Below are 20718 nucleotides of genomic sequence, written 5' to 3' on the forward strand. Positions count from 1 at the left end.
CAACAGACCCTTCACACACTCTGGTGGCAACGTCACATACTACTTCCGGTTCAACGTCATGGCGTATGTTAATTCCCACCAGCGCCCTCTGGTGACCCGGATGTCTCTGTGTTTCTGCTACAACACAAAACAACATTGACTTGTCTTACCTTTATTTTATAAAGATAAATATAAATAAATAGATTGATAAATATAAAGATTACATATATATATATATATATATATATATATATATATATATATATATAAATGGTGGTGTGGATTTTTTTTTAAATACATTTAGAAATTAATCAAATACACAATAAATGATAAGCAAAACATGTATATTAAAAATTTATAAATACACATAAATCATCCAAACTTTAAAAAATAACAATTTAATTTAGTTTTCTTCACTATATATCTTTTAAAAAGTTGTATTATGCTGCCTTCAATTGAAACTTGTGAGCTTGTGTTTACAACATGGGAAGTCGTGTACACAATATGCTTGGCGTTCACGTGGTTAAGTCGTGGGAACACCGCTGCTAAGCAACGGAAATATCAACGTTACTGTCGGCGTCTAGAAGCCACAGAGGCTAACAATTTAGCAAGTTAGCAAGTGGCTAACATAATGCAGGAAATGTAAAGACATAATGAATATCAACATTTTCCTAAAAACATCTTATAAATTTACAAAAAATTACAATATACAACTAAAATTACAATATATTAACTTATTATGTACCGAAAAATGAACTTCCATGGTCACCAACGTCAACAAACACGTCACAACTCGTGAAGTCAGAAACTTTCCACTTACGAGGTCGTGAATACCATAAGAAAGTGAATACTCTTACACGGTAAACACGACCCCATTTGAAGGCACCAATACACCCATTAAAATCAAGAAGGCCTCGCGTCCACCTGTGAAGCTTTAGGAACCCCTAGGTTGGGAACCAGCGGATTAATCGATAGATTAGTATTAATAAAGCTTTGGTGATTTGGCTGTTGGATGCTGGTCTTTAAACATATTTGAGATCTTGCCATTCTTCACCATCATCACCATAAACATCATCCGATTGTTGCTGGCATGTCTACCAGCATATGTGTAAAAATGTCTCTCAGGCCTAAAGACTAAAGTTTTTCTCTTGCGCTCTTTGCTGCGTGAGCTCTATGATATCTCAGACACTGACTTGCTGCTGTGCTGCTGCTGAAACGTTTCCCGCAGATGCAGCAACAATACGGTTTCTCTCCTGTGTGGATTCTCTTGTGAACACACAGGTAGGCGCTCTGGGTGAACGATTTGCCACAGAAGGGACACTTGTAAGGTTTCTCTCCGGTGTGGATCCGCACGTGCACCACTAGGTAGTCTCTACGCAGGAACGTCTTGCCGCATTCGTTGCACTTGAAAGGCTTCTCTCCGGCGTGGCTCTCAATCACGTGTCTTATGAGGTCGACGTCCTTTATGAAGCAAGCGCAGCAGATGTGACAGACCTTTACCTCAGTGTGAGATTGTAAATGATCTGATAAACTCTCTTGGGTCTCAAACATGTTTCCGCAGACGTTGCAGATACTGCCACTTGCCAGTTCCTGTGTAATAAGGTACACTGGTGAAACAGCCAGACAGGAGGCCTCATGGCTGTTATGAGCTGGAGACATGTCTAGTTTCCACTCTTCTTCTTCTTCCTTGCTGACAGCCGCAGAGCAGTCTGATGAATAGGCCTGGTTGGCAGTTGCTTCTGTTTCACTATAAAGTTGTTTCACACAGTTGGAGGGAGCGGCCTCCAGCATCGCTGTCAGCTCCATTTCTTCCTCTTTGATCTGCTGGAATAATTGATCTTGGCTCTGCTGCGGCAGCTCCATTTTGGGACTCCACTCCTGCTGAGGGGAAAACATCCCTTCTGACACTTCAGGGCCATCTGTTAAACACAAAACAACATTTTACTCACTCAGATTGTGTGATTTACTCCAAGCTCTGGAATAGAGAGTCTCATTCCTGTCAGCCATTCTTCTGTTCTTATTGGGAAAATCATAATTTTTTGTAGAACAAAGTATAACAAATAAATACATGAATATAAATGCATTGAATTGTTATTTATTATTAAAATAATAAATTGTGCACCAGCAACTTGGAAAAAAATCTTCAAAATTACAATTAAACCTTTTTAATGCAGCAACAAACTGGTCAAAAATTAAACAGGAATTAAAATTCCAATCTACATTGTATATAGGCTGGTACATAAACATAGAATTGAATTAAGTAGTTTAGCGTCATTGTCACCAATACACAATCGATATCTGATGTCCTATAAATATATATATTTTTTCTTTCATACTGTCAAACGTTGTATCTCTAATGAACTTGGTGCTGACAGGATGCAGGAATTCAACCTTTTCTTTTGCATGATTTCATTTTCCTATGCACCTCTCTACCAGGTGTGCATATACTGTATATATATAAATTAAGTATATTGTGCTGATAATACTAGTGTACTTTTTAAAGTAAACATTTGAAAGCAGAACCCCTGCTACTGTGTGCTGATGTATTGAAGTATATTTTGATATACTATGTCAAGTATATTTTGATATACTTCAATACTTTTGCACTTTTACTTAAGTAAAATTTTGAATGTTGATTTTTACTTGTAACACGAGTTTTACTTGTAAGAGAGTAACCTGAGTGTTTCTTCCAACGCTGTAGGTAGTTGCCAAAAATAGTCTACCTGTACAGTATATGAAATCATGCTTATATCATTCACTCACACACCAGGGGAATTTATATATATATATGTATATATATGTATATATATATATATAGTGAGATATCTCTCTCTCTCACACACAAGCTCAAAAACCATTTGAATATATATTGGATAAATAAATAATTATGAAAAAATACTCAAGTAACGTATCTCTGAGTTGTACTTAAGTAAAGACCTTGAGTAAATGTACTTCGTTATCATTTCCGCTCATCTTAACAGGAAGGAAACAGACTTCAACACGACACTACTACTTACAAACTTTGCAACATAAACATTATGAATGGGTTCCTTTGTATTTCCTGTTGCAATGTTTACCAATGCAGTACCTGCCCGGAAGTGAACTTGGACCAAAGCTGTTGCCCTAGCAACAGCATGGCCCCTACAGAGAGTGAAACCTGCAGATCTGCAGCAGCAGCATCAGAGGTGCGTAGGAAAATGAAATCATGCAAAAGAAAAGGTTGAATTCCTGCACACTGTCAGCACCAAGTTCATTAGAGATTCAACATTTGACAATATAAAACAAAAAAATATCTATATTTATAGGCTACTAGACTCACAGGCTGCAGCAATACAACATCATAGAGGACGCACCGATACCGGATCAGATATCGGGCCGATACTGACCTAAATAGCTGGATTGTGTATTGGTGACAATGGGGCCGAACTACTCAATTCAATTCTATGTTCATGTGCTATATCCATTATAGATTTAATTTGAATTCCTGTTTAATATTTGACCAGTTTGTTGCTGCATTAAAAAGGTTTAATTGTAATTTCTGTTAATTTTGAAGAACTTGAGTAAATGTACTTCGTTACTTTCCATCATTATCAGTTCCACTCATCTTAACAGGAAGGAAACAGACTTCAACACAACACCGGAAAAGACTTTTACACACTTTGCAACATAAACATTATAAATGGGCCCTTTTGTATTTCCTGTTGCCATGTCTATCAATGCAGTAGCTGACCGGAAGTGAACTTGGACCAAAGCTGTTGCCCTAGCAACAGCATGGCCCCTACAGAGAGTGAAACCTGCAGACCTGCAGCAGCAGCAGCAGCAGCAGCGATGCTCTGGTCTCTCCTCTCCTCTTCTCTCCTCTCCTCTTCTCTCCTCTCCTCTTCTCTCCTCTCCTCTTCTCTCCTCTCCTCTTCTCTCCTCTCTTCTTCTCTCCTCTCCTCTCTCCTCTCCTCTTCTCTCCTCTCCTCTTCTCTCCTCTCTTCTCTCCTCTCCTCTCTCCTCTCCTCTTCTCTCCTCTCCTCTCTCCTCTCCTCCAGCTCTGTGCGCAGCTGCACGATCTCTCTCTTGGACCGGAGGATCTCTTCCCGGTAATCTGAGAAGGTTTTCTCCACCAGACCGAGAATCTCGTCGGCCGCCGCCCCGAGCCGCTCCGCGACGAACAGCCGGATCGTCTCCGACATGCTGGAGGTGTTGAGCGGAGACAGACAGGTGCTGACGGCTCTGAGGCGACCATGAACACAACGCTGCTGTCTGAGGACCCGGATGTGGGCACGTCTGTGTTGCGTTCAGGGCTCCTCGGAAGAAGCAGCTAATAGATTAGATTAGATTGTTTGCTTCTTTTTGGTTTGATTTACAGAACAACTTCCCACAGCATTTTGAAAAATATATCATACTAACAAAGACTGAGAATTTACTTTTTTTTTTTTGGCAGATGACATTTAAATAATTAATGTGATTAATATCTTAGCAAAATATTATATCCAAATAATACCCTCCTTTTATACTTTTAAAGACACTGATTTTAAAACATATTTTACTATGATTGAAAACTTAAAACAAAAAAATTCTAAATTGGCAAAAAACTAGAAGAAAAATTTGATTATTCAAATTTACTCCAATTACTTAACAGACAGCGATTGTTTTTTCTAACAAAGATTCAGATATTACTCACTTTGTTTTTTGGCAGATGACATTTACATAATTAATTTGATTAATATCTTAGTTATTAATACTATATCCATAACATAATATGGCTTAAAAGAATACCCTCCTTTTATACTTTTAAAGACACTGATTTTAAAACATATTTTACTCTGATTGAAAACTTAAAACTCAAAAATTCTAAATTGGCAAAAAAACTATTAAATTATTCAAATTTACTCCAATTATTTAACAGACTTCTCTTTATATTTTTTATTCAACTTATTTTTCTTACCTTACATGTTTATTTTATTTTTATATTATTTTTATACTGTGAAATATATTTACCTTTTTTTTGTAATGAAAAAAATCTTGTAAACATGTACTTTATGTAACTTCTATTGAACTTTCTAAATAAAGTATTGAGGGGAAAAAAAACATGCAAAATATTCTATACTTCTCCTACACTTTTACTAATTCTGTTACTCTCATTGTCTCATTTTGTTATTTGCAGCATTTTAAATGCATCAATGCTGGTGTATCACTGCCCTCTATAGGTCAAATATTAAATGGACACTTTAGGAGAAAAAGATAATTCACTTTGCTGTACATACACACAGCCCAGAGACTTTATAAGCAAATACAAAATAATTGAATCCACTTCCTAAAAGAAAATATTAGTAATTAATTGTGATACGAATCAATAAAAACACATTTCTGTGTCTGACAAAAAGGAATAAAATACAGTCGCTCTCATGGGGTTTGTAATTTTTCAGTTTTTCTTTGTGCACCTCAGACAAGACAAACTTATCAGAAAGCAACTACAAGTATTCAGAATATAAGCCTAAATACCTGATTACATTACATTACACATTATACTTTGATTAGGAATAGTCCTTATAGTAAAATGCTTAAAGTTACAAGAATCATTAATTTATACCAACTCTAAATATATAAATATTTAAAATATGATGGAAGCAGCCACCCACTTTTCTGATCCATTAGTGTTGCATTTATTTAGTTAATTCCCAGATTAAAAACGTACACACATTTTTAGTTTAACAGGGATGTAGCTACCTGTTTTATTAGTTGTCTGAGTGAATATTCAGACAAAGACACTGAGCACAAAAGCATTTCCAAGATGAGAAGTTTATTGGTTTGCAAAGTAGCTGTTTTTACAAAAGCATGAGGAGAGAGAAAAAAACAACATTTGGAGAGGTCTAACACAACGGCAGTGTACTGTCTTCATCTAAACACTGGTCCAGTGCACATCATCAATGAGACACAACATCAGGATATTTCGTGAGTTTGCATCATGTCAAAGACAAGTAAGTGCTCCTGTTTTTTTTTTTCTGGAGCTGCTTTTTGTGTGTTGAACACAGCTGGAAAACAGCAGATCAGACAGCCGACATGATGCCTGGTGACATGAAAGACTTCCAGCAGATCAAAGTCAGCCAACAGCCTCAAACTCGGGAGTCAAAATGACGTTTAACCTCGTTTTACGGTTAAAAGAAAAATAATCTTTGATCCAATACTTGTTTCACACATTACCTTGTGTCATACAAGAAAGTACAATATGTAATATTTGACCTCAGTATTATAAAAAACTTTCAAGACACCTTCATATAAACAGCAAAAAATATAGTACGTTACCAATACAGTAGGTATGACGTTACCACACACAACCCTGCTGGTTACACTGTAAAAAACAGAAATGATAACATGATTGTACAACCACACAACACATCAGCAACAGATCTGCCTACTTCTACTCAGAGGACACTTCATAAATGGACATCATCATGTAGCCGTTCTCACTTTTTAGAAAGTCATTGTGTTGCTCTACTTATTAAAAGTCCTGGGGGGGGTAAAAAAAACAAACTTGATTTATACTTTAGTGTCAGGAGTTGTAATTTGGTAGAAATAGTCTTAAATACCAGGCTATAAAAAGGTAAACAGGTCAAAGGAAAATCAACAGGCCTGATACAGCAGATGGAAGAAAAAAATGATTAAAGAGCATGCTTGACTGGAACGAAAACTGGCAATATAATACCTCAATCGTTCATGTATAAATAATGCCAGGTACTAGCTTACATGCACAACTAAATGCTTTCTGCTTGTAACTCAGCTCGGTATCCCTCATGTAACAAAACGAAGCCAGAGAGGCCTCGTTCATAAATATGTACATCCAAAGTCCAAAAGCAGGGTAACATACAGACCTGGGTCAAATAAAGTGTTTTATGTCAGACGCCCTCTATCTATTTTCATATATTATATATGAGCAGTATGGGTGTTTACCATCAGATTACAATCAGGAGGAGAATAACATTCAGTTTTCGTTTTTTAAAGGGTTGAACAATTAAAATTAGAATCATTTGATCTTCAAAAAGACATGGGATCATTAGGAGATCAGGACCTGTTGGATTTAATATTTCAGGAAGAAACACAATATATGTTGAGGTTTTCTAAGCACATGTACCGAAAAATGTTTTTTTTTTTACTGGAATACCAAGCAGATATGAGTCCCTTAAGTGGACACTAACACCCTTTTTTTTTTTAAAGGGAACATATCATGAGAAACTCACTTTTTCAGAGCTTGTGCACACTAGGACTGTCAAAGTTAACGCCACTAATTTCTTTAACGCAATCGATCTTTCTGAGGTTATTTAGCGGGCTCAGTTCTAAAGCTAGAGTGAAGATACTGGTATCATATGAAACTAAAAAACCTGAAAAATCCATTGATACCAATCATGTCATACTAGCTTGTCAGTAAGGAGGGAAGATAACACTCAAAACTTGTGCTAAATTTTGTCGAGGAAAATTTTCATGGCCATTTTCAAAGAGGTCCCTTGACCTCTGACCTCAAGATATATGAATGAAAATGGGTTCTATGGGTACCCACGAGTCTCCCCTTTACAGACATGCCCACTTTATGATAATCACATGCAGTTTGGGGCAAGTCATAGTCAAGTCAGCACACTGACACACTGACAGCTGCTGTTGCCTGTTAGGCTTCATTTTGCCATATTATGATTTGAGCATATTTTTTATGCTAAATGCAGTACCTGTGAGGGTTTCTGGACAATATTTGTCATTGTTTTGTGTTGTTAATTGATTTCCAATAGTAAATATATACACACATTTGCATAAAGCAGCATATTTGCCCACTCCCATGTTGATGAGAGTATTAAATACTTGACAAATCTCTCTTTAAGGTACATTCTGAACAGATAAAAAATGTGCGATTAACTATTTTAAATCGATTGACAGCCCTTATGTAAACATGTTCTAGTATGAACTTGAATATGAGCATGATATGTCCCCTTTCAAGTGCAACAGTACCACATAAGTCCGCTCTAGTACCATCATCATGTAGCTGCACCACACCCAGCTGTGCAGAAAAAGCTAAAACACAGCTGGAAAACCCACAACAGTCTGCTAATGTTGAGAAAAACACACACACACTCACACACACACACACACATACTCCCTGGTTAGAGCCCTTAAATTCATCTCCCTCCCCCATAATTCCTCGCTGAGGAGCCAAAAAAACTTGAACACATCTTGTTTCCATGAAACACACTGCTGAGTTATGGTCGTATTCTTTACATTATGGTGTATATTAACATTATTACAGGAAACGTTACAAATAGGTGGTCACCAGTTAATAGAAAGAACACAAAAACAGTATCCAAAAAAACACACATTATTTGTACACATTTGTTCTGTTGTAATACTGGAGGAGCAACGAGGCATCGCACTCGCTCACATCCTCTCAAACACTTCACTTCTAGCTGCCCTCTCATTCCAAACTGTACTCGTTTCCTGTTTGTGTCCCAAAATAGACCGGCGCTCGGCAAAGAGAAAAGGAGGAGCCGAGGAAGATCCTGTCTGACCAACCAGGAGAAAACAAGTTGTGCTCCAAAGCAGTCGGCCTTCGAGCAGAGACCTTATTGCTACGTGAGAGGAGCTAATAAATACTAGTGCATGTATGTGTGTAAGGAAACACAGCTGCAGCCCACTCTGCAGGGACAGTAACAAGATTTCCTCAAAGTTTGCTCAGGAAATCTAACAGGAAGCTTCATTAATGTGAGCAGAGGTACGCATCAATTACCGAGTGCCCTGCAGTGAAGTCGGTGCAGCTGTTCTGCACAGATGTCTCATGGCTTACTCCAAATTCACAGCAGCAAAGCATCAAAGTGTAAAAATGTCTAAATCTTAACGGTACTATTGTGCAGCAGCCTCGTGAAACTGTCTAGTACTCCTTCACTGTGTCGAGCTGCTCAAACAGTGGATACGCACCGTGACGCAGCATTAAGAGCATGAATTCAATTCTCTATTTGATATGAAGTAAAAACATCTGTCTCCAAACATGATCAAAGCTTCTTCAACTTTCTAATAAGTCAACCTTTAGGGGTTTATAAGTTGTAAATAATGACTTTATTAATGCTTAATACATATTTAACTAATGTTTTATGGATCTTATAATTAATAATAATCCATAATAATAAACCATTATTAAAATATGTCATCCCTGTAGCACTCTGTTACCGAATATAAAAGAAATGCAAAAGGGAATTTTCACAACCTGGCAACTCAAAAGCTATGCTTATCACTGGCTTATAACTGATCTATAAAAGCATTAGTAAATGATTTATTATTCATAAATAAAGCCATAAGTTACATCGTATAAACCCTTTATTAGAAAGTGGTGCCCGGAGATCAATGCAGTTAAATTCTTACCTAGTTCTACTGTACGTGTGATACTGTAGGAGGTGTAAACCGAGCACCTTAAGACATAACACTTCTAATACTGTGTAGTTATTATAACTTATTACACGGCTTTGTTGTATACTCGATTCTGATTGGTCAATCACGGCGTTCTACGGTTTGTTATTTCTTTATAACAGACCGTTGCTCTGATGTTGGATTCTGGAGGACCGTTTTTGTGTCAAATTATTGATTTCTTAAGTAAGTAGCCGTGTAATAAGCGGGATAATGTACAGCTAGCGGGTCATTGTTGTGAAATAAACCCCTTCAGGTTGGGGTTTATTTCACAATGACCCGCTCGCTGTACATTATCCTTTACTTCTTGTCTGCCTCAGTGAAGGAAAAGACATTTCTGTGTTTGTTTGACCAGTAAAAAAACCTGCTGACTGCATTAAACAAGGATGCACCTCTTTTATAACGTCTATCTTGTCTCAGTGGAATGATTCAGGAAACACTTAAAAACACATACCGTAGGACTGAAAGTGGACTATAACAGCACCAGCCATACCACCAAAAAACTGTGACAGTAAGTAATCATTTTGTGCATCACTATATCTCCTATGCTACTATAGAAACATGAATATTATACATTCAAAATACCACCAGGATCTGACCCTGCTGCTTGTGACTGAAGTTTGAGTTTAGTTTTCCACACTTCGACAGCAGTTTCTTCTAAATATGTTCTGAAGAGGGGGATTTTTTTTTTGCATATTGGTTTAGTGTACAATTCAGATGAGGTTTGCATGAAACAAATTCTGCGAGTGTGACAGCAGAGAGCCAATTTCCATTTAAAAGCAGTTTCTCCTCTCTCCTTGTCCACTAAACAGACATAATTCTACTTCCTGTTCAGCACACAGGACTTTTCTATCTACAGGAGAAATGGCTAAAAACTACCAACACACGCCGTCTACAGTACGGGACGCTTCCCCTGCGCCATCTCGTCATGATATAATCCTCATTTTGGGGGATTTAGGTCGGTGAGACTGCAACGTGTTACCGTGACAACTGGGATAAGCCCAAGGGAGGGCAGGGAGTGCCAAGGGAGTTACAGAGATACATCAGCACAGAGAAAACAGCGTGTAATACTGTGCGCTCTGGTGCGATCAGAAGATTTGAGTTTCAGAAGATATCTGCAGCTGGAGTGAAATCAAATCTGAAAGCGTCAAACAACCTGCAACATTTCTGCTTTTAAAACAGTTTTATCAGATATGAAAATCATGTTTCAGCCCTTGTGGGAATTAGTCAAGGCTCAGATTAAATATCTTAACAATACTGCAGAATTTTACAGCAGATTTGATCATGCATTTTCCAGTTTAACCAAAAGGTTTTTGGAAAAGTTGCAGAATTAAAACATTTAATCAGTCACCACATTTGATGATTTTCACCCATAAACATTTTGCTTTCATATTAGCTGCTCAGAGTCAGATATTTGTTCCTGAGTAACTGATTTCTATAGAAAGGCGAAGTCCCTCCCCTTCCGGTGGACCACTATGGGACCTTATTCCGGAAAAAATATGTACAGTAGTCAACGGTGGGAGACAAATATTTTGAATTGCGCCACGAATCACACATCATGATCATTTAGTTTTGTGTGAAACCGTTCTCAAACTGAAACTTTCTTGACTTGCAAAATGATCTTTTAAATCGCATATAAATAATTATTTGTCTCTCCTCGTTGACTTCCGTTCATATCTTTTCTGAAATAAGGTCCCACGGTGGTCCACCGGAAGGGGGCGGGACTTCGCCTCTCTGTAACATCTGAGTAATTTTTCATCCTTGAAAGCACTCCACACCTGCTTCTACCTCAGCATCCCTCCACATAAAAAATGAATGTGCTATTAATAAGCCGTGAGATCCCTGATCTGACAAAACCGGAGCTACAAAGAGAAAAAACACATTCGCCCTCAAAGCATCACCACATCAGATCCTGGTTCAACAGAAAGGAAATGGAGAGAAGTGAATGAAAACATAGCAGAAGAACTAACTTGTCACCGCCGGAGCCTTGTCCCAGTTGTTATGCTGCTGCCCTGTTGCATGATGGGTTATGGATGATGACGTAACAGGCGTGTGTGTGTGTGTGTGTGTGGTCATCTGTGGTCAAGTCCTTGCGTCACACACGACTTGCAGAGCGGGAGGAGCGGGACGTTAACCCAGCTTGGTGATCTGTAGATCTCCTTGTATCTGTACCGTGTCGATGGAGATGAACGATTTTACTTTGTGATAAAAGTCAAAGAGCTGGTGTCCGTCCACGAATATCCGGAACCTCTGGTGCTCGCAGTGGATCTCAATCTGCATGGAGGAAAAGGAAAAATACAAATGGAGAACAGTTGAGATTAAGCAAAGTTATTTACAATTTATAAATCAGTCCATAAAGAAGCAATGACTGCGGCGAGTTAGATGTGAAGTCTGTACAGTAAATATGAAGCTACAGCCAGGAGTTTAGGCTCAAGTTTTAGCACAAAGTCTGGAAACAATCCACCTTCCAGCACCTTTAAAGCTCACTTAGGTTGCTTACATGCATAACCTGTTTGGTTCGGTTAAAAAGGTCTGTTTGTTACGTTAGTAGGGTTCAGTTGGGCTGGTGTGAAAGCTATGAATTGAACCCTGGTGCGGACCAAACAACCGAACCAAGACCGCCTGAAAAGGTGGGTCTCCTCCAAGTGGACTATGGTGTAGTTTGTTTGTGGTGTGAAAACAAACAAACAATGTTGATTAATTATACGCACATCACGTCGGTGCGAGGCTATCGGAACAGTGTCGGTAAAGAAAAAGCAACGCCTGCACGCTACTCAATGCCACAATATTTTTATTGACCCTTGACCTTACGAAGATCCAAGTAGGATCAAAACAAACGAACCAACCACAGGATTTTATGTTAGCAGATATGTGATTCTATAGCTAATAAATCCATATGCTTATCGTGATATCTGTTCAGGAAGCGATCTGTATTTAGCCGGTGTTTTCCCTGATTAAAACTGCTGTACTTGTATCTGACTCTGTGTACATTGTCAGTTCATTAACTCCATTACAAAGTGTTTGACAGCGATCCCACATTAATACGTCTCATGCGTGTGTTCGCACCAATCATCTGGGAGCGAGCAAAGGGGCTTTTGTACAGTCCTGTCTGTACCATTATTCATCATAACGTGGCCGATTTGCAGTCTAATAATACTGTTAAAGCTTTGGTAGGCAGAATGTTTTTGGCATCATTGGGCAAAAATTCCACAATAACCTTTCAGCATATTGTAATTCAAGTGTTCTGAGAGGAAACTAGACTCCTGCACCTCCTCGTGGCTCTGTTTTCAGGCTTCAAAAAAAAAAAATCTATGCACTTGATGAATACGTTTTGATGAAAAAACACACCAAGATCACCTAAAGTAAGAGCAAAGACAGCTCTCCTCTATGGACAAAAAGCTCCGTCTCTCTGTGGGGAACTGTAGAGTTAAGCAATGCCTTTCATTTTTTTTTTTTTAAATTGTCAATATAAATATAGTGCAGCTTTAATTAAATACAGAAAACAATTACTGAACACAAGGTTTTGGGGGGGTTATTAAGACGGTGGTGTTCACCAGCCATCTGGTAATCCTGCTGGTAAATGTTTAACAAGTTCAAATCGCAGTGAGTTTTAATTTGTACCAAACCAACAAAACGCTGCGGAGTAAATACCAAAGAAAACAAACTAGTAGGTGTGATCTCACTTCCTGAGGCAGATTGTTTTCCGATGAACTCTGTCACAGAAAACCAGCCGTCCTGCTCTGAAACCACACAGCACATCACCGTGCATCTGTCCCACAACCCTCTGAATTCATGACAGCCTTAATCTCCAGCCTTCAGCCTTTGACGGAGTCGTGACCGTGCTGACCTGCTTGGTCACGCTACGACCACAAACAATGACGCTTTATCAGAGAGCTGACATTACATAACCGGACGCAGGGATCAACTCTTAAAAAATAAGCCAAAGACGGTCGCTGTTGTGTCTCTAAAAGAAATGTATTCTTTCAAGGGCTGTCAATCGATTAAAATATTCAAATCGCATGATTGTCCACAGTTAAGCGTGATTTTTTATCTGTACAAAATGTACCATGTACCAACAACAGCTGTCAGTGTGTCAGTGTGCTGACTTGGCTATGACTTGCACCACAACTGCATGTGATTATCATAAAGTGGGCATGTCTGTAAAGGGGAGATTCGTGGGTACCCATAGAACCCATTTACATTCGCATATCTTGAGGTCAGAGGTCAAGGGACCCCTTCGAAAATGGCCATGACAGTTTTTCCTCGCCAAAATTTAGCGCAAGTTTGGGGCATTTATTTAGACTCCTTCGCGACAAGCTATTATGACATGATTGGTACCAATTTTCTAGTTTCATATGATGCCAGAAACTTTGCTCTACAACCTAAAAATCGCAAGTTGTGTTAATGCGTTAAAGAAATTAGTAGCATAAAAAATAAATTTGCATTAACACGTAACTTTGACAGCCCTTTGACTGCTTTAGTTTAAGCAGAATTCTGTTGGTTAGCTCACTTTGGATTGAAACATCAGATATTTTTAGGCGGACACCACATGTATTATTCATGTGCATATTCAGAATTACTAGAGCGGACAAGTCCTCAGGTCCTATGAGAATTACTCATCATGCATATGTGCTGCCCAAACCCCCCCCCCCCAACTCATCCAACTCATCCAAACAGCTGATGCTGACCCTACTGCAGGAAACAGACCACCGCACGGGATGCAGCCTGTATTGACAGTAGATAGATATGATGGAAAACATGTCCTGTTTGTCTCTCTTATTTCTTTACTGCAAGGCAACATGCAATTATCTCTCTTTTACATTGCTTGTAAAGCCGACGACAGGACTTTAAAAGAAAAATTCCACCCCAAAAAACAAGAAAGCAACAAACAACCAGCAAGCTACAGTATATGTGGGAAGCAAAGCAATGTACTGCTGTGGACGGGGGCAGCAGCAAAATATATTTTTGCCATTTAAAAGAAAGGCCCACTGAAAAAAATCAATATAACTTTTAAGTTTACACTATATTTAGAATATTTTCACTGCTTTACTTTGCTGTGAGACAGCTATACAGTCTGTTTCTGACGGGAAACTGAAGCAGTTATCTATGCTCTCGCCAAAAGCAACCAGACTCCATTGAAAAAAAACAGTAATTTGGTTTGGTTAGATCAGATTCACCAAAGTCACACAGTAACACAAATAAACTAACTGAAACAAACTAAATAGCGGTAGACCAGCAACTCCTGTGTTCTGGGAGGTAAAATTACAGTTTTTTTTCAATGGAGTCTAGTTGTTTTGGCGAGAGCATAGATGGATACAATGGCTTCAGTTCCCGTCGAGGTAAAGCTGTGAAAATATTCTAAATACACTTCAACTGATATTGATTTCTTTTTTTATAGGTGTCTAAAATACGTTGCGTGAGGTAACTCTTGTCTGTTTCTCCAAACTGGAGGCGTGCCGACCGTCATCTACTGTAGGTTATACACGGACTATGGATAAGTACCTCATACAACCCCACTTCAAAACACCCAAACTATCCCTTTAGTGGTGGATTTGTCATTTAACTTATGTTATCCCATGTAAATCTGGTTTTGATAACATGGTCACTAGGAATTTATTGGCAACTTGTCGTCTGCTGCTTGCCTTTATGGACTCTTGTTGTGTCTGTAGCATCAAATCACAGCAATGAAATTATAGAAATAAAGATCCGAAGGAAATAACATCCAGGGTGTAAAAGAAACCTTAACTGTAACCATGATAAAGAAGAAGAGTGGAGAATGAAAGGAGAAGGAAGCCAGAGCTAAAGAGAGCATCCCACAATCTGTTCAACAACAACCTGACGCTGCTTGCAAACAGGGAGCACCAGTGAATACGAAAAGGATCTTTACCCTAAAAGGCTGATCGGGGATGAAGGGAAAGTAGGCGGTGGACGCCTCCTCCGCCGTCCACTTCCCAGAGATGCGGGCGCTGCGCATGAACTGGCGGTCGGTGAAGCGGGCGGTGAGTTTCAGGGCCACGTCGTGCGGGGTGTCATCCTTCTCCGAGTCACGGCCGCAGGACAGACTCACGTCAAAGCTTGAGGGAGGAAGGGAGACGGGAGGAGTCAGACAGGCAACATATGAGTCCAATAACTAATCTGGGATAAATCATAAGTCTGCTGCTGCTGTGTTAGAGCAAACCTATTGTGTGTTAATTATGTATAATCCCTGCTGCTAGTTTTGGTTTATATCCCTCCCTCGCCCCCCTGCAGCTGTGACGTTTACACACAACCTTCTTTGTGTGATTACAGAAACAAACCTGCTGAGATGCAACAAAGGAAAACTGGTCTTGGAGCAGCTCAGAACATCCACATGAACTGTGATGCCAGCAGCAGCTGCCTCTGAACAAGGGTGACCAGGTGTCCCACTTTACCAGGGACTGGACGGGATTTTCATCCCTTGTCCCACGTCCCACATATTGAGACACATTTTCATCGGCTCTAGTTTTCAAAAGTCAAACCGCTGCAGGACTGACGCTTTTTGAAAATCTGGCTTTTATCCAATGGCTGTGAAGAAAGCAGGGAAGGCCGTCATCACAGGGCTGTGTTTGCTGTCAAACTGAGCACACGTGGTTCAAGTGCAGCTACGCTACGCCCGGCGGGGAAAATTGAGTCACCGAGAAGTCACAAGCTCTGCAGATTTAGGCGGACTATGATGGAAACTACCACAAAGAAAAGGAAGAGCAGCTACAACAAAGACTGTGAAACTACTTAGAAGTATTTATAAGCTGGTGGAAGGAGATTCCCAGAGAGTTTTTGTGATATTTGCCAGTTATTTTTCAATTTCACACAGAGGGGGGAATACGTAGGGTGACCAGATCCCAACAAACCAAATGTGGGACAAAGAGTATGTTTGTATGGGACAATGTGGGACACGTTACCGAGGCTGATATAATGTCTATCTAACTTAAATAATAAACATTTATATTCTGCCCCTTATCTTGTAACATCTCTATGCTTTGCCCGAATGCATCCATAGATCGGCACGTCTCCTTTTGAGCGTTTCTTGTAAGACTCACATGAACTGTGTCACTTCACGTCGTATTCCCCTCTGTGTGAAATTGAAAAATAACTAGCAAGTGTCACAAAAAAAACTCTCTGGGAATCTCTTTCCACTGGCTTATAAATACTTCTAAGCAGTTCAAACAGTCTTTGTTGTAGCTGCTCTTCCTTTTTTCTTTGTGGTAGTTTCCATCATATTCCGCCTAAATCTGCAGTTTGTGACTTTGTGGTGACTCGCAATTTTACCCTGTAGGGCATAGCGTATCAAAGATGGTGAAATGTTAACCTGCACTTGACCCACGTGTGCTCAGTTTGACTGACAGCAAACACAGCCTCGTGATGACAGCCTTCCCTGCTTACTTCACAGCCACTTGATAAAAAAAAATAATTTAAATTTTAAAAAAAGCATCTATCCTGCAGCGGTTTGACTTTTGAAAACTAGAGCCAATGAAAATGTCGTCTCAGTATGTGGGACGTGGGAAAAGGGATAAAAATGCTGTGCAGTCCCTCATAAAGTGGGACACCTGGGAATACAACATGAAGCAACACAGTTCATGTGAGTCTCACAAGAAACGAGATGTGCCGATCTATGGATGCATTCGGGCATTAAAGCATAGAGATGTTACAAGATAAGGGGCAGAACAGAAATGTTTATTATTTAAGTTAGATAGACATTATATCGATATTGTAGACTACCTCTCAGCCTTGGTAACGTGTCCCACATTGTCCCACATTTGGTTTGTTGGGATCCTGTCACCCTACACAACGTTCTTTGTGCGATTACAGTAACAAACTTGCTGAGATGCAACAAAGGAAAACTGGTTTTGGAGCAGCTCAGATGAACTCTGTCAGCTGCCTCTGAACATGATGAGGTCATTGGGAGGTTTCTTCCAAGTTTGACACAAGTTTCCATGTAGGGTGAGAGGACACACCCAAACAAATCTGCCTCACTGGGTCTTCTTTCTTTTTTTACCCATTTTCCCCCCTTTTTTTCCCTCCTCCCTGCTGGTTGAGGGAACGCCCTGTCTCTGCATACTTAAGAAGCCACCATTCTCTCTCTGGGCTGCCCACGCAATGTGTCCTGGACTGCAGTGGTTGTGCAAGTCTGACTGGCCTATAAGAACAAAAAGCATATCTCTAAAACTAAATAAAGCTATAGATAAGGAGTGTGTGCATCATGCATACTCACCGGTCTGGCTCCAATTCAACAATGCCCATCACTATGATCTTCTTCCCTGGCCGCATGCCTCCCCGGATGCGCCCACAGAATGGCACCGTCTAAGCAAAACACATTGTATTTGTATACGCGCAGCCTGGAGCAAGCATATCCCCAACAATACAACTTTTAAAAGGCGTCTTTCATACCAGCAGACGAGAGATATCCTCCTTGTCAGGTGAGATGAGGCCGGGGTTCCCCAGCGAGTTGTTCAGGTGGTCATCTTCCACGTTCTTCAACACCAGTAACACAAAAACACAGGATGCAAACTGTCAGTTATCACCTCTATCAGATAGAACATGACAATATAAACCTGCAAACACCCAGCATGAAGCCTGTTTATTGATAAATACACACAGTGTGGCCTTGCATGCCCAACAAAACGAGGATGCAGCAACAGACCTGTCATGGTATCCTGTCGTGCAACATGTCAGATTATAATTAGCTCCATAAATAAAACTGCAAATGCAATAAGCACTGTGATTGATGAATGAGCACCCATAGGTGAGAGAGGCCTATATAAGTGACACATTTCACCACAAATATCTCGTTCTTCAACACCAGTAACAAAAAAAAAACACCCAAATGCAAACTGTCATTTATCACCTCTATCAGGTAGGATATGATCATATAAACAGGTAAAACCCAGCATGAGGCCTGTTTATTATTATTATTATTATTATTATAATATAAATACACACAGTGTGGCCTTGCATGCCCAACAATGACGAGGTGGCAGCAGCAGACCTGTCATGGTATCAGGGATCCTGTCGTGCTCCATGTGAGATTATAATTAGCTCCATAAATAAAACTGCAAATGCAATAAACACTGTGATTGATGAATGAGCACCCATAGGTGAAAAGGCCTATATAAGTGACACATTTCACCACAAACATCTCGTATTTCCTCCCCATAATGAGAGAGGAGTACCGTTGCGCACGGTAGAATAAAGCGCCTCCCGGATGGATAATGGACTTTACGCAGCGCTCCAGATTAAACTCACACAGCGTCACGCATAAGAGAATAAACAGCAACGCACGTTAACACCCAGTTCTTCCAGTAGAGCTGCAAAAATACTCACTATTCCGTCCTTTTCCGCTGCCTGCACCGCCATCTTGAGCAGAATAGCATAGGATGCTTATTATGGAGCAGAGGCAGCCCTGCTGGTGGAGGTGGTGATGGTGCTGGTGGAGCTGCAGCGTCGTGGCACTGACTCAGGAGGAGAGATATTCCTGTTTCCTCCTATTCCTGGGTCTGTCTCTCTCCACGTCTGAGCCTGAGGTCCTCACAGCTTGCAGGACTTCCCTCCACATCCCTCTGGTGGAAACTGGGTGGATATATACTGCTGACGTGTTGCTTTATCATAATTACTCACTGAAAGCAGCTTTAATCCCCTTCTGTTGTTAGAGGAGGTAGAAGGCTAATCACTCAGATTTTACCTCAACACTTCATCCGATCAGGCAACAAGCTCTTTGAGGCTTTTTTTTTTTTTTAGGGGTTTTTATTTTTTATTATTATTATTTTTTTTTTTACCTTTATTTAACCAGGTGAAATCAATTGAGAACCAATTCTCATTTACAATGATGACATGGCCAAAAGGCAGCAGCAGCAAGAGTATAAAAACACACAGTCCACACAAGCGACACAAACAGCACAGATACACTACATTATGACAAACATACAGTGTACCATGACAAGACATGAGGAAATGGCTAAAAACAGCATAGGTAGATAAATAGGTCAGAAATTAATAAACACTATGTACAAAAAAAGGTGGATTACTGGATTACTATTATTTCTTAGATTAGATTTTTATAATTTAGATTGAATAATAATGTGTGTCCTGGTTAAATGTGGCACAGCTAGTGGTGATTTGGCCTAATTTGGCAGACACACAATATTTTGTAATGATTTTACATTGGAGGCTTTAAATAGACCAGTTTCTGTTTTGGAGTGGACATTCACATGTTCTCCCTTTCATTGACTTTTGCACAAACACACCCCTCTCTTCCTCCCTCCCTTTCTGTCTCTCTCTCTATCTGTCCATTCCTGTGCATGCAACCCCCCCTGTCTCTGTTTGTGTGTCTCTCTTTAGTTCAACTGCTGCCCCTCTGTGGACATTTAAAGGCATTACAAGCTGCAGCAACATGTCAGAGTGGTTTTCCAGAGAGGATTGATGCATGATGATATCTTCTCTTTTTTTTTCCAGTCTTTATTGAAAAGTCAAATACAAACAACAACAAAAAGGAGACAAAATGACAAGGCTAATTAGCCTAATGTGGGGCATTTTTAGCCTTTTAGACTTCTGGAATATATTGCAATATGAAGCCAATAGATTAAATCCACACCCTCTGAAATCCAGATCAGGATGTGTCCTAATCAAACATAAAAAAAAAAAATGTAGATATCACACTCATTAAAGAAATGGTAGACATATCAGTACTCTAATGCAAAGTGCCTTCTTAATAAAATTAAATAATCTTGCTGCACACATTAAAGGACCGAAGTCAAGTAGAGTCTCTGTGCCGTCCTGTAGCCTCAGTGTTACACCTCCAATCCAGTCTGTTGTCAAGGTATCTGTAGCTCTCCACCACCTCCACCTCTTCCCCCCAGGATGGAAATGGTGTTCAGATCAGTTCCGGTCCTCCTGAAGTCCACCATCATCTCTCTGGTCTTGGCCATATTTCCAGGACGTGCTTTACAGGTGTTTTTTTTTTTTAATAGTTTTATTTCAAATTTGTAATATACAAAGTAACACTCCCATACAGATGAAGCATAGTGGAAACAAACCAAAAGCAGTGCCAAACATAAAAAAGACAACAGAAATGAAACAATGAAACATAAAATAAATAAAATAGAAATAAACATGCGAGAATATGACAATAGATACACTTAAAAACTTTGAAGATATCCATTGAAGACGTCTATTGTTTTTATATCTTGTTTGTTTTGTGAGGAAGAAATCGTTGATATTTTTCTATTTCCTACATAAATACAAAGAATTTATGTTTTTTTGGGGGTAAATTTACATTTGTGAATTCGGCATTTGGCGAGAATT

At 39.5% G+C, this 20718-nt stretch overlaps 2 protein-coding genes across 3 annotated transcripts; both read right to left on the reverse strand.

The window, feature by feature from the left end:
- Nucleotides 1–690: 690 nt before the first annotated feature.
- On the reverse strand, nucleotides 691–3834 carry LOC119495394 (zinc finger protein 501-like). The gene is made up of 2 exons (XM_037781796.1): nucleotides 3782–3834; nucleotides 691–1898 (listed from the first exon to the last, which is right to left on the reverse strand). Exon 2 carries the CDS (start codon nucleotides 1873–1875, stop codon nucleotides 1114–1116), a length of 762 nt encoding a protein of 253 aa, XP_037637724.1. The 5' UTR covers nucleotides 1876–1898; nucleotides 3782–3834; the 3' UTR covers nucleotides 691–1113.
- Nucleotides 3835–9786: 5952 nt separating this feature from the next.
- Nucleotides 9787–19143, reverse strand: LOC119495399 (galectin-related protein-like). Of its 2 annotated transcripts, none has more exons than XM_037781802.1 (5): nucleotides 18742–19143; nucleotides 17809–17892; nucleotides 17633–17721; nucleotides 15293–15479; nucleotides 9787–11679 (listed from the first exon to the last, which is right to left on the reverse strand). In XM_037781802.1, the coding sequence occupies exons 1-5, from the start codon at nucleotides 18772–18774 to the stop codon at nucleotides 11536–11538; spliced, it is 537 nt and encodes a 178-aa protein (XP_037637730.1). In that variant the 5' UTR covers nucleotides 18775–19143; the 3' UTR covers nucleotides 9787–11535. The 2 variants fall into 2 exon arrangements, with proteins under 2 accessions (XP_037637730.1, XP_037637729.1); XM_037781801.1 differs by having other exon boundaries at nucleotides 17809–17901; nucleotides 18742–19137.
- Nucleotides 19144–20718: the final 1575 nt, after the last annotated feature.

This window comes from Sebastes umbrosus, chromosome 10 (assembly GCF_015220745.1).
Source record: "Sebastes umbrosus isolate fSebUmb1 chromosome 10, fSebUmb1.pri, whole genome shotgun sequence".
Lineage (NCBI taxonomy): Eukaryota > Metazoa > Chordata > Actinopteri > Perciformes > Sebastidae > Sebastes > Sebastes umbrosus.